The following is a 23,768-nucleotide window of genomic DNA, read 5'->3' on the forward strand; positions in this document are numbered from 1 at the left end:
GTTAAAATCAATATTTTGTTGCAATCAAAAACTTTTTGCGAAGCTCTACTACCCACAGATGTTTAAGTAAGCTGTTATGCCTTAAATAACTACAATTGTGACCATTAGTGGACTGCTTGTTACTAGGAAAAGCATGGTCCAGTCCATTCACTTGCTTTAACCAAGATAAATAAAATTTAAGAATAATAACAATAAATTAAAGTATTTTTGTAATTGTAAAATACAAAAAATATACACCTTCCAATCCTTTTATATATATTTTTCGTCCTCTAATCCCTTACCGCAAGATCAAGGGGAATTTTAAGGACAGAATTGTTTTATATACATTTAATTAGTATTTCAAGCAGAAGAGACACCTAGACATGAGACCCTAAGCTGATGATCCAATCATGAAAGATGGATTTCTAAAACTATTCTCACCAGATAAAATTAAGTTTTCTCTTAAGTCATTGTAAATGAATTATTACACAATTCCAAAAACTTTACCAATGTGAAGTGTGTGTGGCCCTGTGTACTCCAAGAGGCTCTCCATACCGATGTTTAGAGAATACAGAATTTGAGTACAAGACAGGAGCTGGGAATTTAAAATTCACAAGGCAAACATTCAATCTGCTCTTTGGGTTCAATTTCTCCTTTGCTCCATCTGTCCAAGCTGTCTCTTTGGTGTCATTCTCTGTGGTCATCCCAGTTTGGAGAGCTCAGAGAAGTGTCCATCTCAAAAACCTCAAAGTCCTCAGGCTCGGGCTGCAACAGTGCTTGGTAAAACTCCTTGTCCCCATCATCACCCTGGGTGCGAGATCCAGAGGCTACAGCCAGCCGGTACATTGCAGGGAAGAGGATGGAGCAGAAGATGGCACAGGCTAGAGCTTGGTACATTAACAGTGGCTCACCGCTAACTCGCCCCATGAGGAAACCCAGAAGAACAGGTAGCACCATTTCTCCCAATGCAGCACCAACTACCAGCACAGCTGCTGTATGTCCAGTCACAGGCGTGTATTGCTCCACCCACGACAGTCCACTGGGGAAAACTGCTGCCATAGAAGCACCATACAGACCAGTGCCAGCCCACAGCACAGCTCTGTGGAGAGGGAACAAGCTAAGCAGCAGAGAGGAAATGCAGCAGCTCACCAGACTAAGAGTTATGAGAGTCCCAGGAAACAAACATGACGCAAGAAGAATGGCCAGACCACGGCATGCCGCAAAACTCCCCCAGAACAGAGTGTTGATTCCAGCTGCCTCAGCTTCCTCCAGTCGCACTAGATCTTTAGAAAAGGTGAATATGAAGGAGCCATATGCTACCTCTGCCCCCACATAGGCGAAAAAGAATAAGAAGAGCAGGACCACAATGGCTGTGTGGTATTTGGCCACCTGGGGTTTTTCCGACACCGAGTGGGCTCTGTCCCGTGATCCAGTGGCGCAGCAGTACATCCCAAAGAAAAGCAGTGCTGAGAGGAAGACAAACAGACCGATGACCACATAAGCCCACATGGAACGCAAGGCGGTCCAGCTCTGGATAGCCTTCACAGGGCTGTGCACTTGGGCTGTGACATTTTTAGCCACTGAACTAGTGTTTCGAGAGCCCCCAAACAAGAGCTGAGCAATGACTGGTGACACCAAAGCTCCAGCTGCAAAACTAAAGTGAAGCGCCTGCATGTGGGGGCCTGCCTGCTCTCCCCAGGTGCTCAGTGCCAGCACGTTCCCACCTAAGGACCACACAAACAGTAGTCATTACAAATGGGCAGATAAATACACCAAAAATGTCCCATTATGAATACTGTTTGTCTGATAATATTTATGCATTATTTTTGGATTATTTGCTTCTTCATATCTACAATTTTTATTGTTTATGTATGTATTTGACAGGGGCATTATAAAATAGATATAGCCATTTGTGATTCCTGGGCAGAGGCAAAGTGGCTGTAGGTTAACAGTGCTTGGTAGCCCTAAACTCCAAACTCATCTCCTCACAAACAGTATCTCCTAGTGTTCGACTGTGGTCCCTCAATTCTTAACTTTCTCGATCCAACTGCAGCTTTTGACACAATTTCACACAGAACTCTCCTCTACAGATTAGCATGCATTGCACTGGCATTTCCCACACATACATTTTCAAAGTTGGAACTTATGGGAAATAACAATTACTCCTTCTGAAGGTGACAAGGAGTGATGTACAGAGGTGACTGATATTTATCAAAATAACGATCACACACAAAATAAACAATAGTTTAGAGACTCATCAAATATAATGGCACCATAAAACTAGGTTAAAGAGTGATCCTAAAGAGGAGTTGGTCAGTCTGAACTCTTTGATGGTGGACACTTATTATATTATTATGGGGTGTTGGTTATATTACCCATAAACAATTAATCAGCCAAATAAGACATTCTACACAGATTCATAAGCAAGTTTGGCCGTGTCATCTAAAGCCCCCTACCTCTCTAAAAGGCTGTACAGAATTTTCCATCAATATAAAACAAATTAAGTGAAGTAAAGGTTTAGCAGGCATTAAAGTACAGAGTACTTGACTACACCTGTGTCCAGGATACCCATGGAGATGCCAATGCACGCCATGAAGCCGGTAAGGAGCAGCGCCTGTCGGCATAGTGGAATTGCACACATCCCTAATGCTGTCAGCAGCATGGACAGCCCTGAAGAAACAGCTCCAGTTAATGGTATACAGAGGGCATACATGGTGCACGATGTGGACAGTATTACCTAGCAGCAGGTAAGGGTTCATACAGTCCAAGAGTGCGCCCCCCAGCATGGACCCAGCAATGTACCCAGCAGACCGGCCTGCAAATATGTATGAGATGTTGCTGATGTTTTTGTGAACATTCATAGCCAGATCCTCAAACGTGGGACCAATAACTGCAATACTCATCCCCTGCAAAACGAAAAAAAGGGCACAAATACAATTCAAAAAAAGATGTAAGTTACAAACGACGACAACAATGCAACTCATACAGTTTAAATTTTAGCTGATGGTGCCGTTTTATTACACAGAGGCAATAGAAACTGAAATAAATCCCAACAAGCTAGCGTTGGCTTTCTTATGGTTTTATGGGTTTACTTTGAAATTGGAGGTTATACCTAGCCTACAGTAGCATCAATTAAAAGAAAATGACAACAAAAGTAATTAGTCATTATGATAGTTACCAGCCCTAAGAAAGAAGCGCATAGAGCAGCGGTAGTGAGCCAGCGACCTCCGCCGGCACTGCTCTCCTCCGCAGACTCTCGGCCCGCCGCTCTGGAACTTCTCTTAAGGTTGCTAAACGCAATGTTAAGCCTTCTGTCTTTGTCTTTACACCTGTCAAGCAGTGTGTCATCCCCCTGATCATCATTTTCGTCCTCCATCGCAGCGAAACGGACGTGCTTGTGTTTCGCGGCGATATCCATTGGTTGAGCCATTATGGCGAGCCAAAAGGGTCACACTTCAAAATCACGCACGTAACGTAATATGATAACATCACGGGTCATCCCTGGGTGGGATGATCTATCCATGGTAATTTCCGCACTTGAACTTCGCTTCATTAGAAAATAAAAATAAAAAATAGATCACACCACAGTGCTACGTTGGGCAGTCCCAAGTGCAATGAAGACAGAGTTAAAACTCTAACACGAGACGATGACGAGAAAGATGACAAAGACACAGATAATGTAAATCATTTTACTGGGCTCAAAATATGAAAATATGAATTGAAACATGTTTTCAGAAAAGACAGGTATATCAAAAGTAAGCCTCTCCAGAAAAAAAAACATGACAATAAAACATTAACATCATACACAACGCAATAAGACGTCTCAGGCCTTCCAGTTCTCTGGAATAAGAAGATATATGAGGCACTTTGGTTACAGCACAGTCAAGTCAATCCAACATTAAAGCAGAGAGAGGTTCAGGCCGTGAGGGATCTGTGAAAGGCAAGAGTTTCCCAGGCCAGCAGATGGAGACAGATCTGCTCACAGTCTGCTGCACTTTGGACTTCACAGGAGCACAGAGAAATAAAATGTACAGATAAGACTCATATCATGTGATTAAAGGGCAGAAGGCTTTAACACTATACATGATCTGCAACTGCCTATTACAGGTAATGTGTCCTAGAACTACAATCCTGTGGTTTACAATGTATTATTTTGTAATAAAAAAGGAATCCCATATTACATTTAATATACACATATAAATTTGTGTAGAAATACTGTTGCGGTTAAAGTCCAACTGATGATCAATCCCATATTAAGTGCTTTAAAATTACGGAATATTATGCACTCACATAGGTTACACAGTGCTGTGACTGTAGCTTACTTTTTAATATTAAACAAACACAACCAGATTATTTAAATGGGCACATATCAGAATTGTGAATAAGAGAATAACACTATCTATATTTGGGTTGAGCCCACTTTTGCCCTCCAAAGGAACTGCCAAGAGTAGAATTACACTGTTGGTGTTTTGGCATCTAGTCAAACTAACTCATCATATGGTCATGGGAAGGAACAGTATAAAGTCAGACATGGGGCAGGATCAGTGAACTACATTAGGACTTAGCCTATCAACTAAAGAAATTATTTAAGTGAGCCAGTTCTGTGAAGAGTCTCCTCCATCTGTGGATAATGGCTCACGAAGGTTTAGTCGATCCCAATGCATTAGAAATCTGTAAAAATGTATTAAAATAATTGATTAACACCAGTGTCATAGTCAAGTCATAATATGTCAATGTCTATGTCACTTAGGACTAGTCCGGGCCAAGCCCTAAGCTTAGTGCAACTTTGCACTTTGTTTGCTTAATACAATATAGCTGTAGCCTACCTGTTGTGTTAATGATGCTTAATGAAAAGTTGATGTATTGAGAATACAATTTAGTAAACTATTTAACTTACTTATAAATTAAGTTGACATAGTATGCAATCAGTTAACTAATTATACAGTTATAAAATAAACAGGATTGTATAGAGTAGGTGCTGTAGGAAACATTAGCCTCTGAGCTCCTTCCCATTGGACACAATTTAAATGTACAAGTCTCCACGTCAAAAAGAAAATTGACTTCAGTCAGTTTGAGACTCCTCCTTTGTGATTGAAATCATGTTCTCATGAAGCACTAAGGTGTTCCCAGTTATAGTCTGTCTACAGGACAGACTCTCCTGATCTGGGGTCATCATCTCCCTGAGCCTTTTCTGAGTCCAGCATCTTCTGGGAGACATCTCTCTCCTGGGCTTGAGCCTCCTGTCGCCTTCGGCGAGCCTCCACCCATGGGATGAGGCACAGCACAGCCCCACCCACCATTGGGGGGATGCCAGCAAGGTAGAAGGCCAGGTCATAGCTCTCAAGTCGGTCCCTCAGAAAGCCTGAAGCACACAGAAAATTATCTTAACCTCACCTAGTATCCTGAACAAAAAGCTCACTTACGAGCCTTGTCTCATATCATTGTTACTCAAATAGAGGTTACACATTTGAAAACAAATATGACCCATCAGCTATCCCATGTGATAATAGTATTAACCCCTATAAGAGAACAAACACTGTTTCTCTTTATGTAGGAAGGAACAAAAACATGGTGTAGTCAGATGGATCAACCAAATTTTTGTTTGTACAGCTGTACAGCTTTAGTGGGGTTACCTGCTATGGGGGGTCCTGCAGTCATGGGCACTGACATGAGGCCCAATAGGAAGCCAATGGCCTGAGACACGTCATCCGGCCCTACCAGCTCAAAGGCTATTGGTGCCATGATGCAAATGAAGCAACCATCGAAGAGCCCCATGAGCAGACAGACAGCAATGAGTCCCCCGAAGATATCACACAGAGGGATCATCATAGACATGACCCCAATTACCAGAAAAGAGGAGACCTGTGGCGCATATTAACATTTGTTTATGTATTTTAGTGTGCATAAGACTGTATGAGTTTTAGGTTCTGTTTCACAAATTCATATCAAATGTTACCCAAACAACAATAGTTTTAGGTGGATTAATAATCTGAAGATGATAAATGTTATAGAAATGTCATAAATGTACACAATCTGCAACCCCCTCCAGCACCTTAACCCACTATTTGACAGGTTGCCCCAGCAGCAAGTGTATATGTTAACCTTAACTTACCCATAACCATTTAAAAAACACTGACAATAATACTTCTTTGATCATGTTTTTGTCATTTTTGTCAAATAACATGCTAGTGAAATACTTAGCCACCAGTTTAGTGTGCATATGTCACCAGTTTAATGAATGTAGGCTACCATTAGCTAGTGATTTAGTGCATGTGTTAACTGATTATTCAGTTTGGTTTTACAAACACTCACTTGCAGGTAAACCTTGTTGACCCCGTGCACATAGTCAGCCACTCTACCAAAAATGAGTCGACCCACTCCGGATGTAATGCCTATACACATGAGCAGAACCTCTTTGTTGGCATCTTTACCAAAACGCTCCTCGACGTGCTTCATCTGTGAACACATGGGCACTTTGGGATTAGAGATATGACAAAAATGTGTCCAAATGCATGTCACATGCAGCTGTTCAATGTGACTGTTCTTCTGTGGATAAAGCATGCCCTGAATCTTTCTCCAGTGCACCAAGGTGAGCAGACACATATATAATTAGGTACACCTTATCAGTTTAGAACAATGTCTGGAAAGGAGTGCTTATAGACCTACAAGACGTTGCTCCTGTGACTGCTTACTACAAACTGTTTGAAAAGAGGAAGGCTGAGAGCTCCACAAATCAGCACTTCAACAGGAAGCACTCAGCAAATGTCAAGGAGCTAAAAACAAGTAGTGCATGTGTTTGGGCTTCCTTCCCTTTCTGCTTCAGCATTTGGGTCTTGGAAAATGTCATTAATGTGTGATTGTCATGTGAGCAACATTAATAATTAATAATAACACAATGATAGTTGGAATAATTATTATAGTGACTTCATCAATCTGCCATAAACATTAACACGTAAAATGTGACTATATATGTTGGATCAATGCTAAAGCAATTAGCCAGCGTGAACCTTGATTGCTGACGTGCGTCCTGCACTGCTGTGAAGTCTGAAATAACCAGTAGACTGAAACTCCTCTGGTTTGTTTTGATTGAGTGACTGTTGTGAAGCCTTTGGGTGACCTTTGCCTTGTCTTCAAAACATCTTCACACCATTGAAAAAAAAACATGACATTGAGATACTGGGAACGAACAGCTGGAGAGCAGAGTGTTAGCTCTAAACTGCTGCTGTTTGGCAGGGGCCAAGTCACCACGTTCCCCAACACAACACCTGCTCCAGTCTCTCATGAGCTATGACTTGTATAAAAAGGAGCTTACCAAGTGAATATAAGGCACATAGTATCCGTAGAGTGCGGCTGGCACCCCGAAGGCCCAAATCCGATAACCAAGGGATTTCCAGATGTTGACATTGAAGAGCTGTCCCATGCGTGGACACCGGCTGCCAGTGCGCTTCTTGGTTTTCGCAGGCATGAGGGGTTTGTAGGTAAAGCCAGCTAATATGAGCACAAACATGAGGATGCAGAGGACTCGCATGGTGTGCTGACGGCCAACCTTCTCAAGCAGCCAAGAAAGAATGAAGGGCAAAGTGATGGTGAACAGACTGCTGCCTGCCGTCACTATGCCATTCACCAGGCCCAGGCGCTTCTTGAAGTAGTGCCCCAGGATCACCAGACTTGGCTGGTAGGCGAATGAGCAGCCACATGCAAACACTATTCCGTAAGTGAAGTACATGAAGCCCAGCGACCTGCAGACACAAAAATAAACCAAGTTCTAGGGTTGCATAATTCTGGGAAGCTCCCTTTAGAAATAGATAAAATAAAAAACACAATTTATATTACTATTCAATCACATCAGAGAGGTTGCCTACTAAATGTGAGATCATATACTGAAGAATTCATGGTTTGGAAATAGAAAGTGAGTAATATCTTACAGTCATGTCTCACATTTTTGTGGTTTAACTTCAGGTTGAAAACTGAATGCCCTGAGCCCAATGGTGAGGAGCATTTGATAAGGTGTCATTTGTTGAGCATATATGTGAGGGCGGTTCAGGGGCTACCTTTGTGTGTGTGAGGGTATGGATATTCTGACATGTAGAAGCAAGGACGTATAGAATCCCTGGAAATGAAGAGATGGTGCTAAACGGTTCTAGTCTCAGGACTTATGAGGCTGTCTGGGAGCTGATCCTAACACAGAGATGCTGATACATTCTGTTGAACATACTCAAATATTTAGCAGGGTAGAATTCCCACTGAAATACTGTACCTTAAATTGTACTAAAGCTCACAATATTCTTTATGTATAATATGAGACAGATAATGATGTGTGTGGCTTACGTGACAAAGGAGCTGGCAAGGAGTCCTACGAGTCCAACTGCAGCGCCACCAACAGCTGTGACCCGGCAGCCCAGCAGGTCGGTGAACACGCTCACAATTGGAGAACAGAAGAAGATCATGCCCATGGACAGGGAACCCACCCAGGCTTCACACAAACACACACCATTAGAGTCACAAAATGTCAAATTGTCCAATCACAACCACCGTCCATTGCCTCCTGTGCTTAGGGGCCAATCAAATGCTCACTACGTATGTGACAGACACACAGGACAAGTTACTCAGCACTGGTACTCACTCACACAGGTACTAACAGGCTCATTATACTAGTACTACTTGCAGATACTGGGACTGAGTTTCCTCACATTAATCACACTTGAGTTGTTTATCTTTGTGGCTTTTTTTGTCCAGCTTTGTATTGTAGATGTCCTCAATGCAGGACAAGATGTCACATGGCCTGAAAATATGAAACAACAGGAAGGGCCCACCTTGCTCTGAATGAGTTCAGGGCAAGGCCTATAACATTTCAGTTTGAGTGTATATGAGCATTACTGCTACTGCTCACCACTTCCCAAAATATAAATAACTACTGAAGGAAGTGCTTTCTGACTTATTTATTGCATTCTCTAGCCAGCATCAAAAGCATGACCACATCAAGATTTTTTTTGAACAATTATGCATTACTTGTACATTTTTACATACAATAAATAAACATGTATTTATTCTCTAGAATATTTAAAATGGTGATCTCAGGGGTCTAAAAAAAGGGGAGGGCTTAAAAGCCTTTTTCTGTTTCAGTACAGTCACCATGGATTCCATCTGCTAATTTGTTTTCTTCTTTTGAAACATGACCAAAATATTTGGCACAAAAGGTGTCAGACCATTTTTCCAAGAAGCTTTATTATATCATGACTTTTTATGCCAACACTAACACTATAGTTTAGTTTTTTTTTTATACTGAGCAGGTACAAGTTTTCTTCACAAACCTTTTGTTAAAATAAGGGATTTAAGTGTCCCACATTAACATTTATATTTGCTAGTGCCTGATACAATTGCACCAACAATGAATTGTGAATTTTGTCTTCAGTTTATTGACAGAGTTTTTCATAGTGATTTTTCAGTAGTTTGTTGATGCAATAGAATCTCTACAATCTTGTATCTCGTCTTATTGTCGTGAGAGCATCTGTGCACCAGGTTAACACTAAGGCCAAATTGGTGGTAGGACAGGTGCTGGGGTGCCATTAGTGTCACCCTGAGCAAACAAAGGGTGCATACACCAGAGACAGAGCAGCTCCACCACAGGTTCTATTGCTGAGCTAGAGTATCTACAGTGAACATAAACAGTTTAAACTTGTGAAAAGAGACATATACATTTTATTTTTAGGCAGTTTACATATAGGATAATAGGGATCAGCAGGTGAGTGAAACCTTTTTTACAAAAAAAATATTTTGTATGGAATTTGTAGTCAGAACATTTTATTAAAAGCACATATTATTCCAAACATTGTATATGAAAAATTAAATTCTCTCAATTGGACAAAAGGTTTTTTTGAGTGAAGATGTTTCACTGCTCATCCAAGCAGTTTCTTCAGTTCTGGTCAGATTGCTGATGGACACTGCTTTATATCTATCTGAAGGGAGGAGCTACACTGTTTCCCGTTTGTTGGCTAGGTCTTTGATGTTTTATCCATCAGCAGTCCAACCAGAACTGAAGAAGTCGCTCAGATGAGCAGTTAAGACTGCAGTGAGTGTTATATTGGAGAAACAAAACAGCCACTCCATAAGAAAATGTATCAATACAAGAGCAACTGGGGATCTCAATCTGGGGTATGGTGAAGATAGTGAAGTACATATCTTAGCCAAAGAAAAAAAATGGTTGGAGAGAGGAGTTAAAGAAGCAATTTTTGTTAAGAAAGACAATCCATCTTTGAACAGGAATGAGGGCCTTAGACAACATCTATCTCCTATGTATACAACTCCATCCTCAGACCTAAATCTAAACAAGGAAGACACTAGGGCTAAGCAGTATGTCAATAGGTTTGAGAGCACCCATTAGGGGTCTAAATGATTATGCAAAAAACGTTCTGACCAGTTGACAGATTTGAATTTTTCTTCGACTATTGATCACACCTAGGGATTACAGGTCCATAGTAAAAGATCATATTTGGATTACACAAACACACTACAATATTACAGATTTTAGGCTTTTTTTCTTAGTGCATAGTTCTTAGAGGTGAAGATACAGAGTAGCAGCTTCTGCAAAAAATGAGTAATTTTAACTTCTTTTCTAAAACTACTAAATCCAACAATAAACTGATCCCAAATATCTAGCACTCATTTATAGAGAGGTCAAATATAATCACTTCTCCCAAATGTGTCCTCCTGCAGCTACAGTATCCTTGTTTTCTTTACCATTCTACATCATTCATCGCAAACACTTACAGGCCAACATAATTTAGAGCTAGTTCCAAATCAAGTTACAAGGGGGTAGAAGATTCAGGAAAGGCATCTGGCATAAATAAAATCTAATTTATTAGCCAAAGCGAAGACAGTGATCTCCTTTGTTGGTTGATTGGGTTGGAAAGAGGAACCATGACTAGAGATTGAGAACCCCCCAACGTACCCCGCTTGCTATGGGACAGTATGTAGTCTAGCTCTGGCCCCTCATAGTTCAGCCAAAGAGAAAGAATGTTCTGCTCGATACAGGGCGCAAATGAGAAGGTGGTGGGGGGAATATAATTTATGACTTTGCATAAAAGTGTGGAGGAAAACACATGCTCTGCTGCTCATACCCAGGCCTAAGGAGCTCCAGATGAGAGCTGTTAGTGGGGAGGGGAGTCAAGGGAGAGGGCAACGCTGCTTTTTGATTGGTGGAATCTTTGTCCGCCCCATTTCAGGTCCAAACTTAAGAGATGGTCCTAAACCACATCTGTCCATTCTAGTGGAAAGTGAATGCTTTGAATGAAAGGAGGAGGGGAAGGGTGTCTCAAAAGCAATAATAAGTGTATAGTGATATTATAATAGTATAATAAGTGTCTGCATCTACATGAAGTTTTTGGGGCCATTTCTACTCAGGTGATGTGGGGTAATGAAGAATCGTCACATGCCGCTTTCTGGGTAAAATGCCAGCAATAAACTGTCAAAGATTTACTATTGTGTGAGCTACAGGGTCAAAGGGCAACATATCCACAGCCCCTGCAAGTGAGATCCACATTCTCATCCCTGATCTGCTGACCACAATCATAGCCCCGTTGCCAGAACCCCACCCACACCCCAACATCCATGCCTGCCATTGGATCATGGCATGTTTCTCTCTACCACATTGTGAGTTTTCACTCTGATACACAAAGAAAAAGAAACATGATTCAAGTGTGTACAAAGTCAGTCCACATGTGCCTAAGAGCAAACACAGTGGTTCAAAGTGCATCCCATACACTTTTATTCTGGAGGGCAGGGTACAACCCTGCTCACTATCAACATACATATTCATGTGCACACCAGTGAGGCTGCAGGAAACACTAAAAGAATTCTAAATGAAAGATTTTAGACCCTCTTGTGTCACACACCATATGAAACATACTTTCTGGTCTCAGCATGAGCACACAGAGGCTGCTGGAAGCGTGCAGGTCTATGTCTGATACAGATGTCCATTCACTATCACAACAGACAACAGGCGAGGGAAGGAGGCACACAAGGGATGAATATTGTGGACTATGATCAGCTGATCACCAGCAGGTCCAAAAAGCAGTCCTCTAATAGATGGTCTCCTATTAACCATGTAGTACTAAAGGGCAGGTCTTATCAAGAAAGTCAAAACATGCAACCACTCATAATGTGCTCACACATTAATCCATTTCATTTGTGTTGGATACAATTAGATGGGGATTTGTTCAAGCTCTTCAGAAAGATGTAGCCTAGTTATTTAGAATTAGCAGTGTATGTAATGAATATAAACATGTATGCAGCATCTTACCATTACCATAATATTTCAAATGTCAATTGGTAGTTTTTGTTCTTTTTTGTTAAAATCTGATTTTGTTGGTGTTACTTGGCCCTTAGGGCCACCACAGGAGCCTGGACCACACTGGTGTTTATTTAGACCTTAGCCAAAGTAAACCTGTTGTGAAGAGCAGGTTCAAGGTTGAACGATAACACTCATCGCCTATGGGAAGCGATCGCAGTCTCTAATTTGATAATGGCAAAATTTTAGAAGTAGGGCATAGAAATGTATTGAGTATACTGGAACAATTTAAAGAGAACAAATATAGTATCTACTGGATTCATAATTTCAATTTACAAAATTCCAGCTCAGGCTAATACTCAATTCCACTAGGCCTATGTTTGATTTAATAACATCATCACTTATGTTATTGAAACAATGTCTGCTAATTTAGTCTTATCCACTTGCAAACACAGATGTTGTACTTAGCAGCAGTATTTCATGTGGATATGAGGTAATTACAGATATATTATAAACCAAGCTAAAAAAAAAAATGCCATATCGCAGCAAATTAGAATCATAGCTTTGAAATATTGCTTCACATGTACGAGCCTTGTGTTGATTTTTTGACATCACTTGTAGTATCAAATATATATGAGTAAAGTTAACAATCTGGAATACAAGCAGGTGTGTGTGAGATGCAGTTCAGCTGTAGCTTTGTCTCTATACTACTCAGTCCCAGTCAGTTCCAGATGTTTGGATCCCACAATATCCAAGCCATGGAACAACTTGGTCCGCCTCTCACCCCGCTCGGGCACTTTTCAGAGTCGCGTCAATTCAAGGAAAAATGGTATCAGTCCCTGATTTTCACACGCACTCTCGAATCATGTGACACTTCAACAAGTTTCAACATAACAGTACTGGGCAAAGTTGCCTACTGCTTTGGCCTTTAATCCACACAAAATAACCCATAGTAGAAAACCTTGTGTGTGCGTCTGGGTGGGACGGGGTGCTGGGGGCTGGGGTGGTGGGCATCGGGGCTCCAGCAGCGGGCCATTCATCTTTACTGTAAGCTTATAATGCTTATAATATCTGTATGAGGATATTAACACATTAGAATGCAACATTATTGAGACTTTGATTTGCACATTAACTTTTCTCCGGGATTCCCCTTAACTTACATTTTGCCCATGCCGCACTTTTTCTGTTACGTTCGCCCGGAAATAAGTGATCAAATTACCTGCTAGCTGATTCCGTCTCAGTGTATGAATTTAGCTTAGCCTTGCTGAAAAAGTAGGTATGGGCCAATATGTAATGTTATACCGTATGATGTGTGGCAAGACTTTAAACGTGCTTTTGTGCTGGGTTACTGCTTCAATTCCACGTCAAAAACAAACTTTTCTTGAAAAACTTAAGAACTTCTTGGAAATTATGTGTGTGTGTGTGTGTTTTCCATTCTGTAGGAGCAGCACTTTAAGCAGATGCATGTGGGGAATGATGAAGCCTTACCTGTCTTGAATCTGAGGTCTTCGTCTTTTTCAGAGCCAAACTCTTGCAGAAGGGACAGGAATAGAATCCCAAAGGCATTCTGCACGCCAAACACAGAGCCATTGCACCACATGGCAGACAGCATGACCACCCACCCCCAGCCGCCTTCAGGGTGCACAAACTCCTTCTCCGCTCCGGGGTCAGTCACTTCATCTCCCGGGACGCTCACCCTTCCATCTCCATTCTCCTCCGGCTTCTCCTCCGCTGAAGACCCGGCGGGGGCTTCATTCTGCGCGGCTGAGTGTTCAGGAAGTCCGTTCCCTTCAGTCATTATTTATGTATATGACAGAACCAAAGTTACTGAAGTGTACAGTCGCAACTTTCGATATACAATTTACGCCCGAGAGTACAGCACTACGCTGGGCGAAGTCCACTTTCAGTTGCTGAGATTCATCTTTTTTTAAACTGTCAAAAGAAAAAAACAGCTGTGGCAACGTATAAATAGACCGAGGGGGCGTGGCTACGTAGCGCCTTGGATCTGATTGGCTAGTGATAATGGCTCCAAACTAATTGCTCTGCTTAAGACTTTGATCTGCTTTAAAAAATAAAATAAAATTGCTCACCTACATCAGTCATTTGGTTTATTAGGAGATAAAAAACACTTCCATCTTAAGCACAAAAACACTTTGATTTAAGAGCCACAGTGAGTAGCAGAATTGTGAGGGTAGAAAGCACAAACTGACAAATTTCCTAAAGCTGGTGACTTAGGCAACAGTGTTAGAATAAAACTATAAACTTGAATATTTAGAAAAGTTTAAATTCAGTTTATTGTCATCCACAGAGTGTTCTTATGTCAATTGTGGGCTCATAAGCAGTTTGAGTCCTCAGCTCTCTTTAAGGACTTTGGGGCTGCACTCTCATCTTGGGCTCCTGCCTCAGCCCTCCTTTTCCTCAGACCTTTCATCTTCCGTGTGTGAAGTTTTGATAGATCCTGCTTCTGCATGTGCACACGACCAAACTTGGTGCCAAAAGCATCATGGGAAATATTCTTCTTTTTCTTAGGCTGAAATAAACAGGAAAACAAAAACAGGTTTTCCCCTTTGTACGATCTCACTTCAAAGTATTTATCATGTTACATTATAACAATACACCATCTTGAGAATGCCCTCTCTCATCTGATCTCAGAAGCTAAGCAGGGTAGGAAATGTTAGTTCTGCCCTTGGGCACGGTACATCTCCAGTGCCCATGTAATCTGGTGTATTATGACACTTCGTTTGAGAGCAAATTCAAGATATTGGAACATGTCCCACTCCTACCCAAATAAGCAAATAATAATATAAAATATGAATATGCATTTATATCCGCTGGTTGACTCATGTCTTAGAGTTAGTAGGGACTGGGGAAAGGCTGCACTCTAGTGACTGAGGTAAATATTGCACATTTTGTAACCTGCCATATGGAGATAGTTCATCAAAAATATGGATAGATAGGACTGTGCTGAGTAAGTGGGAAGTGTGTTTAGTGACTGCTGTATAATGAGTCTGCTTATGTTGAATGGCAGCAACATCCGCCAGTCTGCTCAGGGGCAAGTGTTTTAAGGATGAAAAATTATATTCATACTTCCAAAAATCTGTAAAATGTGTTTCAGGGTTTTTTTCAACCATAAAAACACCTGTAATTAGAAGGCAGATGCAGAGACAGATTAATGCCACAGAATGGCTAGCATTCCAGTCATAGCAATAACATCTCCAGGTGACTTATCACCAGTGTTGGGAATAACGGAGTTACATTATAATGGCATTACTAACTGCGTTACTTTTTCACTAAAGGAGTAATCTAATTACTTTTCCCAGCGTCCTAACGCCGTTACCGTTACTGACTATAAAATGTGGCGCGTTACTTTTAATTCAGTTCACTCTTCTCTTCATCAGAGTCTCTCAGCCGAGGAGCTGCAACGTGGCTCGGGGTGAGATAAAAGGCATGTTTGAGATGAGGCGGGCGCAGGTACTATCGCCATCGATCGGTGCGCGGTGCATGCCAGTTAGTTTTGTGTCCAAGATGCCACCGACTTGCGCTGACATAACCTGTGCGCCGGTAACGGGAAGTTTTTGAGCAAGGCTAGCGCAGCAGCTCTCCACCGCCAGCGTGCATGCACGCACTACAAACGCTTAATGCATGATGGGAAATGATGTCCTGTCCACACGTGCATTGACAGCTGATTGGATGGATAGATAGATAAATAACGGAATAGATACATGTTAGAGGGATTGTGTGAATCTTTTAATGAATGTTAAAGAGTTGGATAAAGTTCAGTTTATGCTGAAATGAGAGTGATTAATATTTGAATACTGGGCAGAGAATTAGTGTGTGGCCAGAAAAGCTTAAAGGTTTTGTCTTATTTTACATGGTTTACATTTGAATGCCTTAGTTTTGCAATACATTGCAATGATTTTTTTCAGTATTATAATGAAGAAAATATTTGAAGTACAGTTGTCTGAAATTGCATGACATGTTGATTTATTTGCACTTCAAATAACATTTTTTATATATTTTTTATTTTTGATACATTCTATAATTTACTTGTAAACAAATACAATACAGTGGCAATCTGTTAAAGTGAAATAAATGTTAAAGGTTCACATCTGTTGTGTTTTTATTGTTTTAACATAACTAACTCAGTTACCTTTTGGGAGAAGTAACTTGTAACTATAACTAATTACATTTTTGAAGTAAGATGCCCAACACTGCTTATCACAACCAGAAAAGATTACATAGTCCACATACATAGTCCACTTGCTTACCTTCAAAGCTCTGGGTTGTCGTAGAGCCAATTGGTAGAGCTGTTCTGAGGCCAGGTGTGTCCTTCGCATAACAAAGTCAAATGAGGGACCCATCTCTTCCAATTCAATCCTTGGCGTCCGACAGCCTGACTTTTTCAGCATACACCTGCACACAAACCATCAAATCTACTCTAGAACTGCTAGCAGAATGTGCTTATCTCAATGATAGTTACAGACCTGTAGCTTCGCATATATATTCTGCCATCTAGCGCCGTGAAGTGAAGCACATGCTCCAATCCTGCTAAACGCACTCCATCCACCTTAGGACCTCTAAAGAAATCTGAAGATGAGATACATCAGAGGTGCTCAGACTTTTTCAGTATGTGAGCTACTTTTAAAATGATCGTGTCTGAAAGATCTACCACCTAATACAAACATGTTAAACATATATTTATTTGTAAATGTATTATGAATTCTTACATGTACAGTGCATTTTGATGTACCTTGCACAATGTCATGAGATAATAGTGCACAACACAACTGAACTTCTTACATGTTCATAATTACTTGAATGATAATTACTGCTCTGATGACTTGCACTGAATGGAATCAGTGAGGGATGTATAGTTCGGGCAGAAGCTTCTGACAGTCAGCCAGGAGTAAAATTGCATTTTTTGTTTGAAAGCGATAACAGAGCTAATCATGTTGATTACGGTTTTGTATTTTTTTATAGCCATAAAAATCATGTTAAACGAAGTATCAGAATTTACTGCATTTTTTCACACAACTACTTCTATTTTACACATCCATCCGTATTTTTTATTTTATGCATCGAATAAATGACTGGGAAAATCCCCACAGCCCCCGCGCTCTCATTCACCACCTTCGAGGGACAACAGAGGCAGATTACCGTAAACGGTAAAATATTTGGATAGCCCCATGTCTCCACTTTGAGACGCCGTTAGAATTTACATGAGAGCACGACTGGTTGCGAAGTTACGCTGCTGGAAAATCCGCAACCGCGCTGTATCGGCGACGATAGGATTTGACGCGATAGGGTTAAACTAACTCACGATTGTTTATGCGTGTGCAGCGCCCATGATGTGACCTAGGCCGTGTCCCAATTCGCCAAACTGGCCTTAGGCTCACCATTTGAAGTGTGCATCGAAGGGCAGTTACGTAATTTCCGGCGCGACAAGGGCTGTCCCATTTCAACGCACCCTACTGAATGCGCCCGACAAACCTGCCCTTCCCTTTCCACCGTTTCCATGGAGATCGGACTAACTGAAGGCCGTGTCCCAATTCGCCAAATGCACCCTTTGAAGGGTCCCTTCGAAGTACTCTTCAAAAGTGTAGTTTGAAGGTTCCGGTCGAGAATCTGCCCTCCTCAGTGTAGCCGCCATCTTGCTGAAGTGGGACAGGTCTACACCATGGACCGCACTTCCACCGCTGTCTTTGAGGGTACGATACGTACATTACGTACGTTATTTTTAATGATTTATTATTTAATAGAAGAAAAGTCAAGATGTCGTCGTCACAGCCGTTCTTTCCGTTTTAGATTGAATATCAATAGGCAAATATAACGTTTGAGGTGATTTTTTACTCAATTGTAGCTACTTCATAACTTAAAACAAAATATACCTTGTGAAACGTAATAACAGAGACAGAGGTAACAATATAATTTTTTACCATTCATAGTCTATAAACCAGAGAACACTGATTAGTGGTACATATGTGGGATTATTGCAGTTTAATGGTTCGGTATTTTGGCCAGTGGCTACACCACTTTAATAACAGTATAGGGCACTGTTTCCCTTCTATGCCGTGCCAGTTCTTTCCATCTGATTATTATAAGGTATTTTCTAGCAGTGCAGCGCTACATCAAGCTAGTGTCTTGATTTACTAACACTAAGGTAAATGACACGTGCCCACGAGGGGGTGCAGACCTATGGAATGTACGGAACTCATGAAGATTTTGTGCACGTCTCAGGACTCTCTTCTGTCCTTTCCTCAGAGTCCGTTGCTTCATTGTCCACATTACCTGTGTGGAACTCATTAAACCTTCTGACTTTATGTTTCAGTCTCTTAGTCTTTCACGTTTACAATAGAAATGAACATTCTTACATTATTCTTATTGCAGTAATATTTTCTAATGATAATAATGTCTTCTTATTGTCTAGCAATAACTCCACATTCCTTTATTCCATGTAACTCCCCTCCTTTTTAATCATCAAACACACGGCCTGTACTTATCTTTATTCAGATTTAACAGTTTCATGTCGCACTGTTGTAGATGAGGTAAACCAGTATGAACATTTGAACGTGTATTGCGCAGCGGACTCAATTTTCTTCTCTTTTTTGCGCAGCATGATGGGATATAGAAGTGCGTGAAGTGTGCACGGATGCACGCTTCGGTTACGTCCGATCTCCATGGAAACGGTGCAAAGGGAAGGGCAGGTTTTCGGCCGCATTCAGTAGGGTGGGTTGAAATGGGACAGCCCTTGTCGCACCGGAAATTACGTAACTGCCCTTCGAACCGCCCTTCCAATGGTGATTCTAAGGCCAGGTGGGCGAATTGGGACACGGCCGAAGCGTGCATGCGTGCACACTTCACGCACTTCTATATCCCATCATGCACCGCGACTACGCAGGAAACAGAAGAAAATGGAGTCCGCTGCGCAATACACATTCAAATGTTCATACTGGTTTACCTCATCTACAACAGTGCGACATGAAACTGTTAAATCTGAATAAAGATGTGTGTGTTTGATGATAAAAAAGGAGGGGAGTTATATGGAATAAAGGAATGTGCAGTTATTGCTAGACAATAAGAAGACATTATTATCATTAGAAATTATTACTGCAATAAGAATAATGTAAGAATGTCCGTTTCTATTGTAAGCGTCAAAGACCAAGAGAAACATAAAGTCAGAAGGTTTAATGATCCACACAGGTAATGTGAACAATGAAGCAACGGACTCTCCGGAAAGGACAGAACAGAGTCCTGAGACGTGCACAAAATCTTCATGTGCTCCGGTACATTCCATAGGTCTGCACCCCCTGGTGGGCATGTGTCATTTACCTTAGTATTAGTAATCAAGATACTAGCTTGATGTAGCGCTGCACTGCTAGAAAATCCCTCACAATAATAATATGGAAAGAACTGGCACGGCATAGAAAGGAAACAGTGGTGTAGACACTGGCCAAAATACCGAATTTTTAAACTGCAATATATATTTATGTACAACTAATCAGTGTTCTCTGGTTTATAGACTATGACTGTGAAAATGATATTTTTACCTCTGTCTCTTATTACGTTTTCACAAGGTATATTTTGTTAACCCTTTAAAGTTATGAAGTAGCTACAAATGAGAAAAAAAATCACCTTGAACGTTATAATTGCCTATTGATATTCAATCTTAAAGAAAAAGAAACGACTGTGACGACGACATCTTGACTTTTCTTCTATTAAATCATACATCATTAAAAAATAAGGTATGTAATGTACGTATCGTACCCTCAAAGACAGCGGTACAAGTGCGGTCCGTGGTGTAGACCTGTCCCACTTCAGCAAGCAACTACACTGAGGAGGGCAGATTCTCAACCGGAACCTTCAAACTACACTTTGAAGAGTACTTCGAAGGGACCCTTCAAAAGGTGCATTTGGCGAATTGAGACACGGCCCTAGAGTCAGGTGTAATCTGACTGGTTGTCCTGTATATTAGTCATGTGACTGGATGGATGACGGGACGTGATCTACCCAAAATGCCTTCTCGCTAATGAACACCCCTGAGATGCATAGTATCATAGTATTGTAGTAGTATTAATGCACAGCTATGCCGCACACACTTTTGTCATTTTTTTCCCCCAGTAGCAAGATAATTTAAATCTTATAGCAGGAATATCAGACATCAAATGAATTCTGTCACTCATATCCTTATAAAATACTTCAGTTAAGGATGTCTGACTATACTTTGCTTCAATGTAGTACTTTCTTAATGCCAGCAGATGCTACTGTGGATATTGCGGCTGCTGTCATGGACATCACCATGGACAAGTGAGCTTCTTGGCCTACCCGCTACACCATAGATGCCCAAACAATTTTTTGCCACACAGATGCACTGATAGATTGATTTTTATTTACTGGATCCCCCTTTCACATGATTAAGTTATACTTATTCTACTGTGATCAAGGAGGAGAGCAGTACTCTTGAAATTAGACACATTCTACAGGGTGGCTCAAAAGTCACTGACACTTTTAAATCTTCAATAGCTCCTATAATTCTTAAGTTATACTCACCAAATTTTAGCAGTAGGTAAAGTGAACCTTCTGAGATTTTATATAAACAGTTGTAATTGTTCACTTACACTTTAACTTATCACTACTTAAACTAGGGGAAGTAAAAATGACCTAATTTTTAAAAATAATGTTTTTTAAGTGTCCACCATTTTCGGTTTCGCACTGAATAGCCCTATCCAACACACTTTGCATAACATTTGAAAGCATTTCCGGGCTTATGGCTCTTATTTGATCCTTGATATTACGTTTTAAGTCGTTTATTGTCTGAAGTTTATTCACAAACACCTTTTATTTAAGACAGCCCCACAGGAAGAAATCGGGACTAGTCAGGTCTGTGGAGATCACATACTGCCCCCCGTCTTTGAAAACGACTTATTCCTTTAATGGCATTTACGCTCGGGGCATCTCTGGTATTAAAATGTCGAGGGTAACACCGCTGGGTTTCTGAATTTGACCCATGTGACTCAAAGTACCACTGTACAATGAGGATTTGTTCCTCTGTGCTGTATTTGCTCATATTAATGTCAGAAGAGTAGTTCTAAATGCTTTGCAAAAATAAAATAAAAATATTTAGAAACAAAAGAGTTATGAATTTGTTTCAACTGTCAGTGACTTTTGGGCAAACTTCATAAACTAAAAAACTAATAAACTTAATTACAGCAAAAGTAAATTAACTAAATTACAAGTGTTGTGTGTATTTAGTCATCCAAGGCCATCATAGGGGAAGCTCAAGAACATGAGAATGTGCCATTAATTTGCTGCTCCATACCTATGAGCAAACTCTTGAGACGCTTTAGGTCAGCATCCATACTGAAGGCCTCTCCTGCGAATACGAGCATGGGCTTCGTGCCTTCGGGGCACGTCTCAGTCTGAAACATAAATTCTCAATGAAGCCCAAGCAAAAATTAAAACAGGAAGACTGAAATTTTCTGCTTCAGCAGTGGGTGCTGTCTCACTTGTTCACGAACCACAGATTTCTCCCATACATCTACTACTGCTGTATCCGCCCAGCTACATTTAAAGTCATCACCTCCTCACCACTTAGCTTTCAGCTTGTGCCACAACCCTCCTCCTCCCCTTCACTGCCTCCACTACCTCAGTGGTACTTGATGCAAATATTTTATACATCATAAACTTTATTCTATGTAGCTGCTTTCGTCTTTCTGTGAAATTATAACACAATTAACATTTAAATAAATCTGCGTTGGACCTTAGTGAACTGTTTGATGGTTTTCAAACATACCTTAAATTGTTTGAGTGGAACATACTTTTCAATGCCAAGTTCAACCATGTCTAAAACATGAAAGTCAAACATACGACCTGCATAGATAAAAAGAAAGAAATAGAATGTTAGAAGAATGGATTAAATCATCTGAAACCTACCGGTAGTTAATGCCAAGGCTGGTGTGTGTAGGTGTCATACCAAATATAAGGTTGTTGGGCCTCTTCTTGTTGTGTGAGCCAAATAAAAACAGAGAGCAGTCGGTCTTTTTGGAGAAAAATTCCTTTGGAAGAATTCATATTGTTATAAAAAAAATCCATAACATGCAATAGATTTTCTGCAGGAGTATTTTTGCCTACCAAAGATGTGGAGTCCTCAAATGGCCGAGTTATGTTTTTCCTGGAAAGAAAAAGAGCCACATTAGGCTGTGTTCACCACCTTTGTGTGTTCATGAAAAGCTGAGGCTTGACTTACTTCTTATACAGCACAGCATTGGGTTTCTTTAAGGAATACTACAAGGAGACATACAAAGAGACACAAAATTAAGAAGAGATGCATTTAAGCCCATACCGTGTGTCTTTGCACTTACATTCATTAATTTGCATTGTAAAGACATCTGAAGCACAAGGCACAATTACAAAGCCTTACCGTCTGACAGTTTATTTTTCCCTCTACAGTGTTTGAGTAAATCCACACTGATACATTACTGAATAAACCAGAGTCACTGAAAGGCTTTGGTTCTAATTGACTTTCTGGAGTTTTTAGTCATTAATGATGTGTCTGACATTAGCCTCTATGTCATTATTTAACAACAACTGTTCAGACATTTAAGACATCATTTAAGTGGGTACCTAGAGACAGACAAAGAAGAAAAGGCCTGAGAGACTGGCATAGGATCAAGGGACTGTACCACATCTTTGAGAGCCTGCGTGACTGTGTCGCTGGTGTTCCCTCCTTTCATAATCATGGCACTCTTTAGGTCTTCGCTTAGTTTGGGTGCTCTGCTCTCCAAAAAACGCTTGGAGCGTTTAGTCTTTGGTTTCCTGATAACACAAATACATCAGACTCTAACAATGATTTTAGAATGAATTTAAAAACACAGTTTTAAGATATTAATTTAGATAATATAACTACAAGGTAGCTAAACAATAAAGTTAGGTTGTTGGGTTGTCAAATGTCATTAAGTTATACGTAATACACACATTTGTTTTATTGAAGACACGTGAAAGATGACTTTAGTCCGTGTTTACCAACCTGGGGCATGAGGATCCCTAGAGCTGCACAAGCACTTGCTATCTATATTTCAAATATACCCTTTGTTTCTTTGAATATAAAACGTTCTTTGAAAGTTATATATGTTTGTGTTTATCCCAATGTTTCTGTACTATAATTTTGGCTTAAATATCCTTAACCTCCTAGGACCTGGCATCCACATATGTGGACAACACATTTTGGGTTGTCTAGGCCACAATGCAAACTTTTAGAAGAAGAATAACAGCATACATGAACAGCAACAATGTAAATATATTCAATTTAGAAAAATTTTAAGAGTTTAGACAGTTTAGAATATTTTTTTTAAATTGTTTTTTTGTCAAAGCACATGTCTTCCTGCTCCTGTCAGCAGCACCTCACATGAGACACATTGTCTGAAGAGGCACAATTGTTATTTCTGATTTTGTTTTTGCATTCAGGGTCGTTTTACATCACTTTTCTCAGACACCACAAAATGTAAAA

General features: G+C 40.6%; 3 protein-coding genes across 3 annotated transcripts in view; all 3 read right to left on the reverse strand.

The window, feature by feature from the left end:
• Positions 1 to 299: 299 nt before the first annotated feature.
• On the reverse strand, positions 300 to 3,430 carry mfsd4b (major facilitator superfamily domain containing 4B). Its single transcript, XM_033990877.2, has 4 exons — positions 3,158 to 3,430; positions 2,717 to 2,885; positions 2,533 to 2,649; positions 300 to 1,703 (listed from the first exon to the last, which is right to left on the reverse strand). Exons 1-4 carry the CDS (start codon positions 3,407 to 3,409, stop codon positions 667 to 669), a joined length of 1,575 nt encoding a protein of 524 aa, XP_033846768.1. The 5' UTR covers positions 3,410 to 3,430; the 3' UTR covers positions 300 to 666.
• A 226-nt stretch (positions 3,431 to 3,656) lies between these two features.
• slc16a10 (solute carrier family 16 member 10) lies at positions 3,657 to 14,197 on the reverse strand. The gene is made up of 6 exons (XM_033990878.2): positions 13,754 to 14,197; positions 8,308 to 8,452; positions 7,292 to 7,718; positions 6,292 to 6,435; positions 5,613 to 5,841; positions 3,657 to 5,341 (listed from the first exon to the last, which is right to left on the reverse strand). Exons 1-6 carry the CDS (start codon positions 14,061 to 14,063, stop codon positions 5,121 to 5,123), a joined length of 1,476 nt encoding a protein of 491 aa, XP_033846769.1. The 5' UTR covers positions 14,064 to 14,197; the 3' UTR covers positions 3,657 to 5,120.
• Positions 14,198 to 14,353: 156 nt separating this feature from the next.
• Positions 14,354 to 23,768, reverse strand: part of rpf2 (ribosome production factor 2 homolog) — a 69,454-nt gene continuing 60,039 nt past the window's right edge. The window contains exons 3-11 of the mRNA XM_033990882.2: positions 22,945 to 23,077; positions 22,509 to 22,546; positions 22,394 to 22,433; positions 22,236 to 22,317; positions 22,056 to 22,132; positions 21,582 to 21,681; positions 16,750 to 16,852; positions 16,534 to 16,678; positions 14,354 to 14,795 (exon numbers count right to left, since the gene is read on the reverse strand). Coding sequence (XP_033846773.1) covers positions 14,598 to 14,795; positions 16,534 to 16,678; positions 16,750 to 16,852; positions 21,582 to 21,681; positions 22,056 to 22,132; positions 22,236 to 22,317; positions 22,394 to 22,433; positions 22,509 to 22,546; positions 22,945 to 23,077 — 916 coding nt within the window. The 3' untranslated portion in view covers positions 14,354 to 14,597. The remainder of the gene's footprint in view (positions 14,796 to 16,533; positions 16,679 to 16,749; positions 16,853 to 21,581; positions 21,682 to 22,055; positions 22,133 to 22,235; positions 22,318 to 22,393; positions 22,434 to 22,508; positions 22,547 to 22,944; positions 23,078 to 23,768) is intronic.

Source organism: Periophthalmus magnuspinnatus, chromosome 24, assembly GCF_009829125.3.
Source record: "Periophthalmus magnuspinnatus isolate fPerMag1 chromosome 24, fPerMag1.2.pri, whole genome shotgun sequence".
Lineage (NCBI taxonomy): Eukaryota > Metazoa > Chordata > Actinopteri > Gobiiformes > Gobiidae > Periophthalmus > Periophthalmus magnuspinnatus.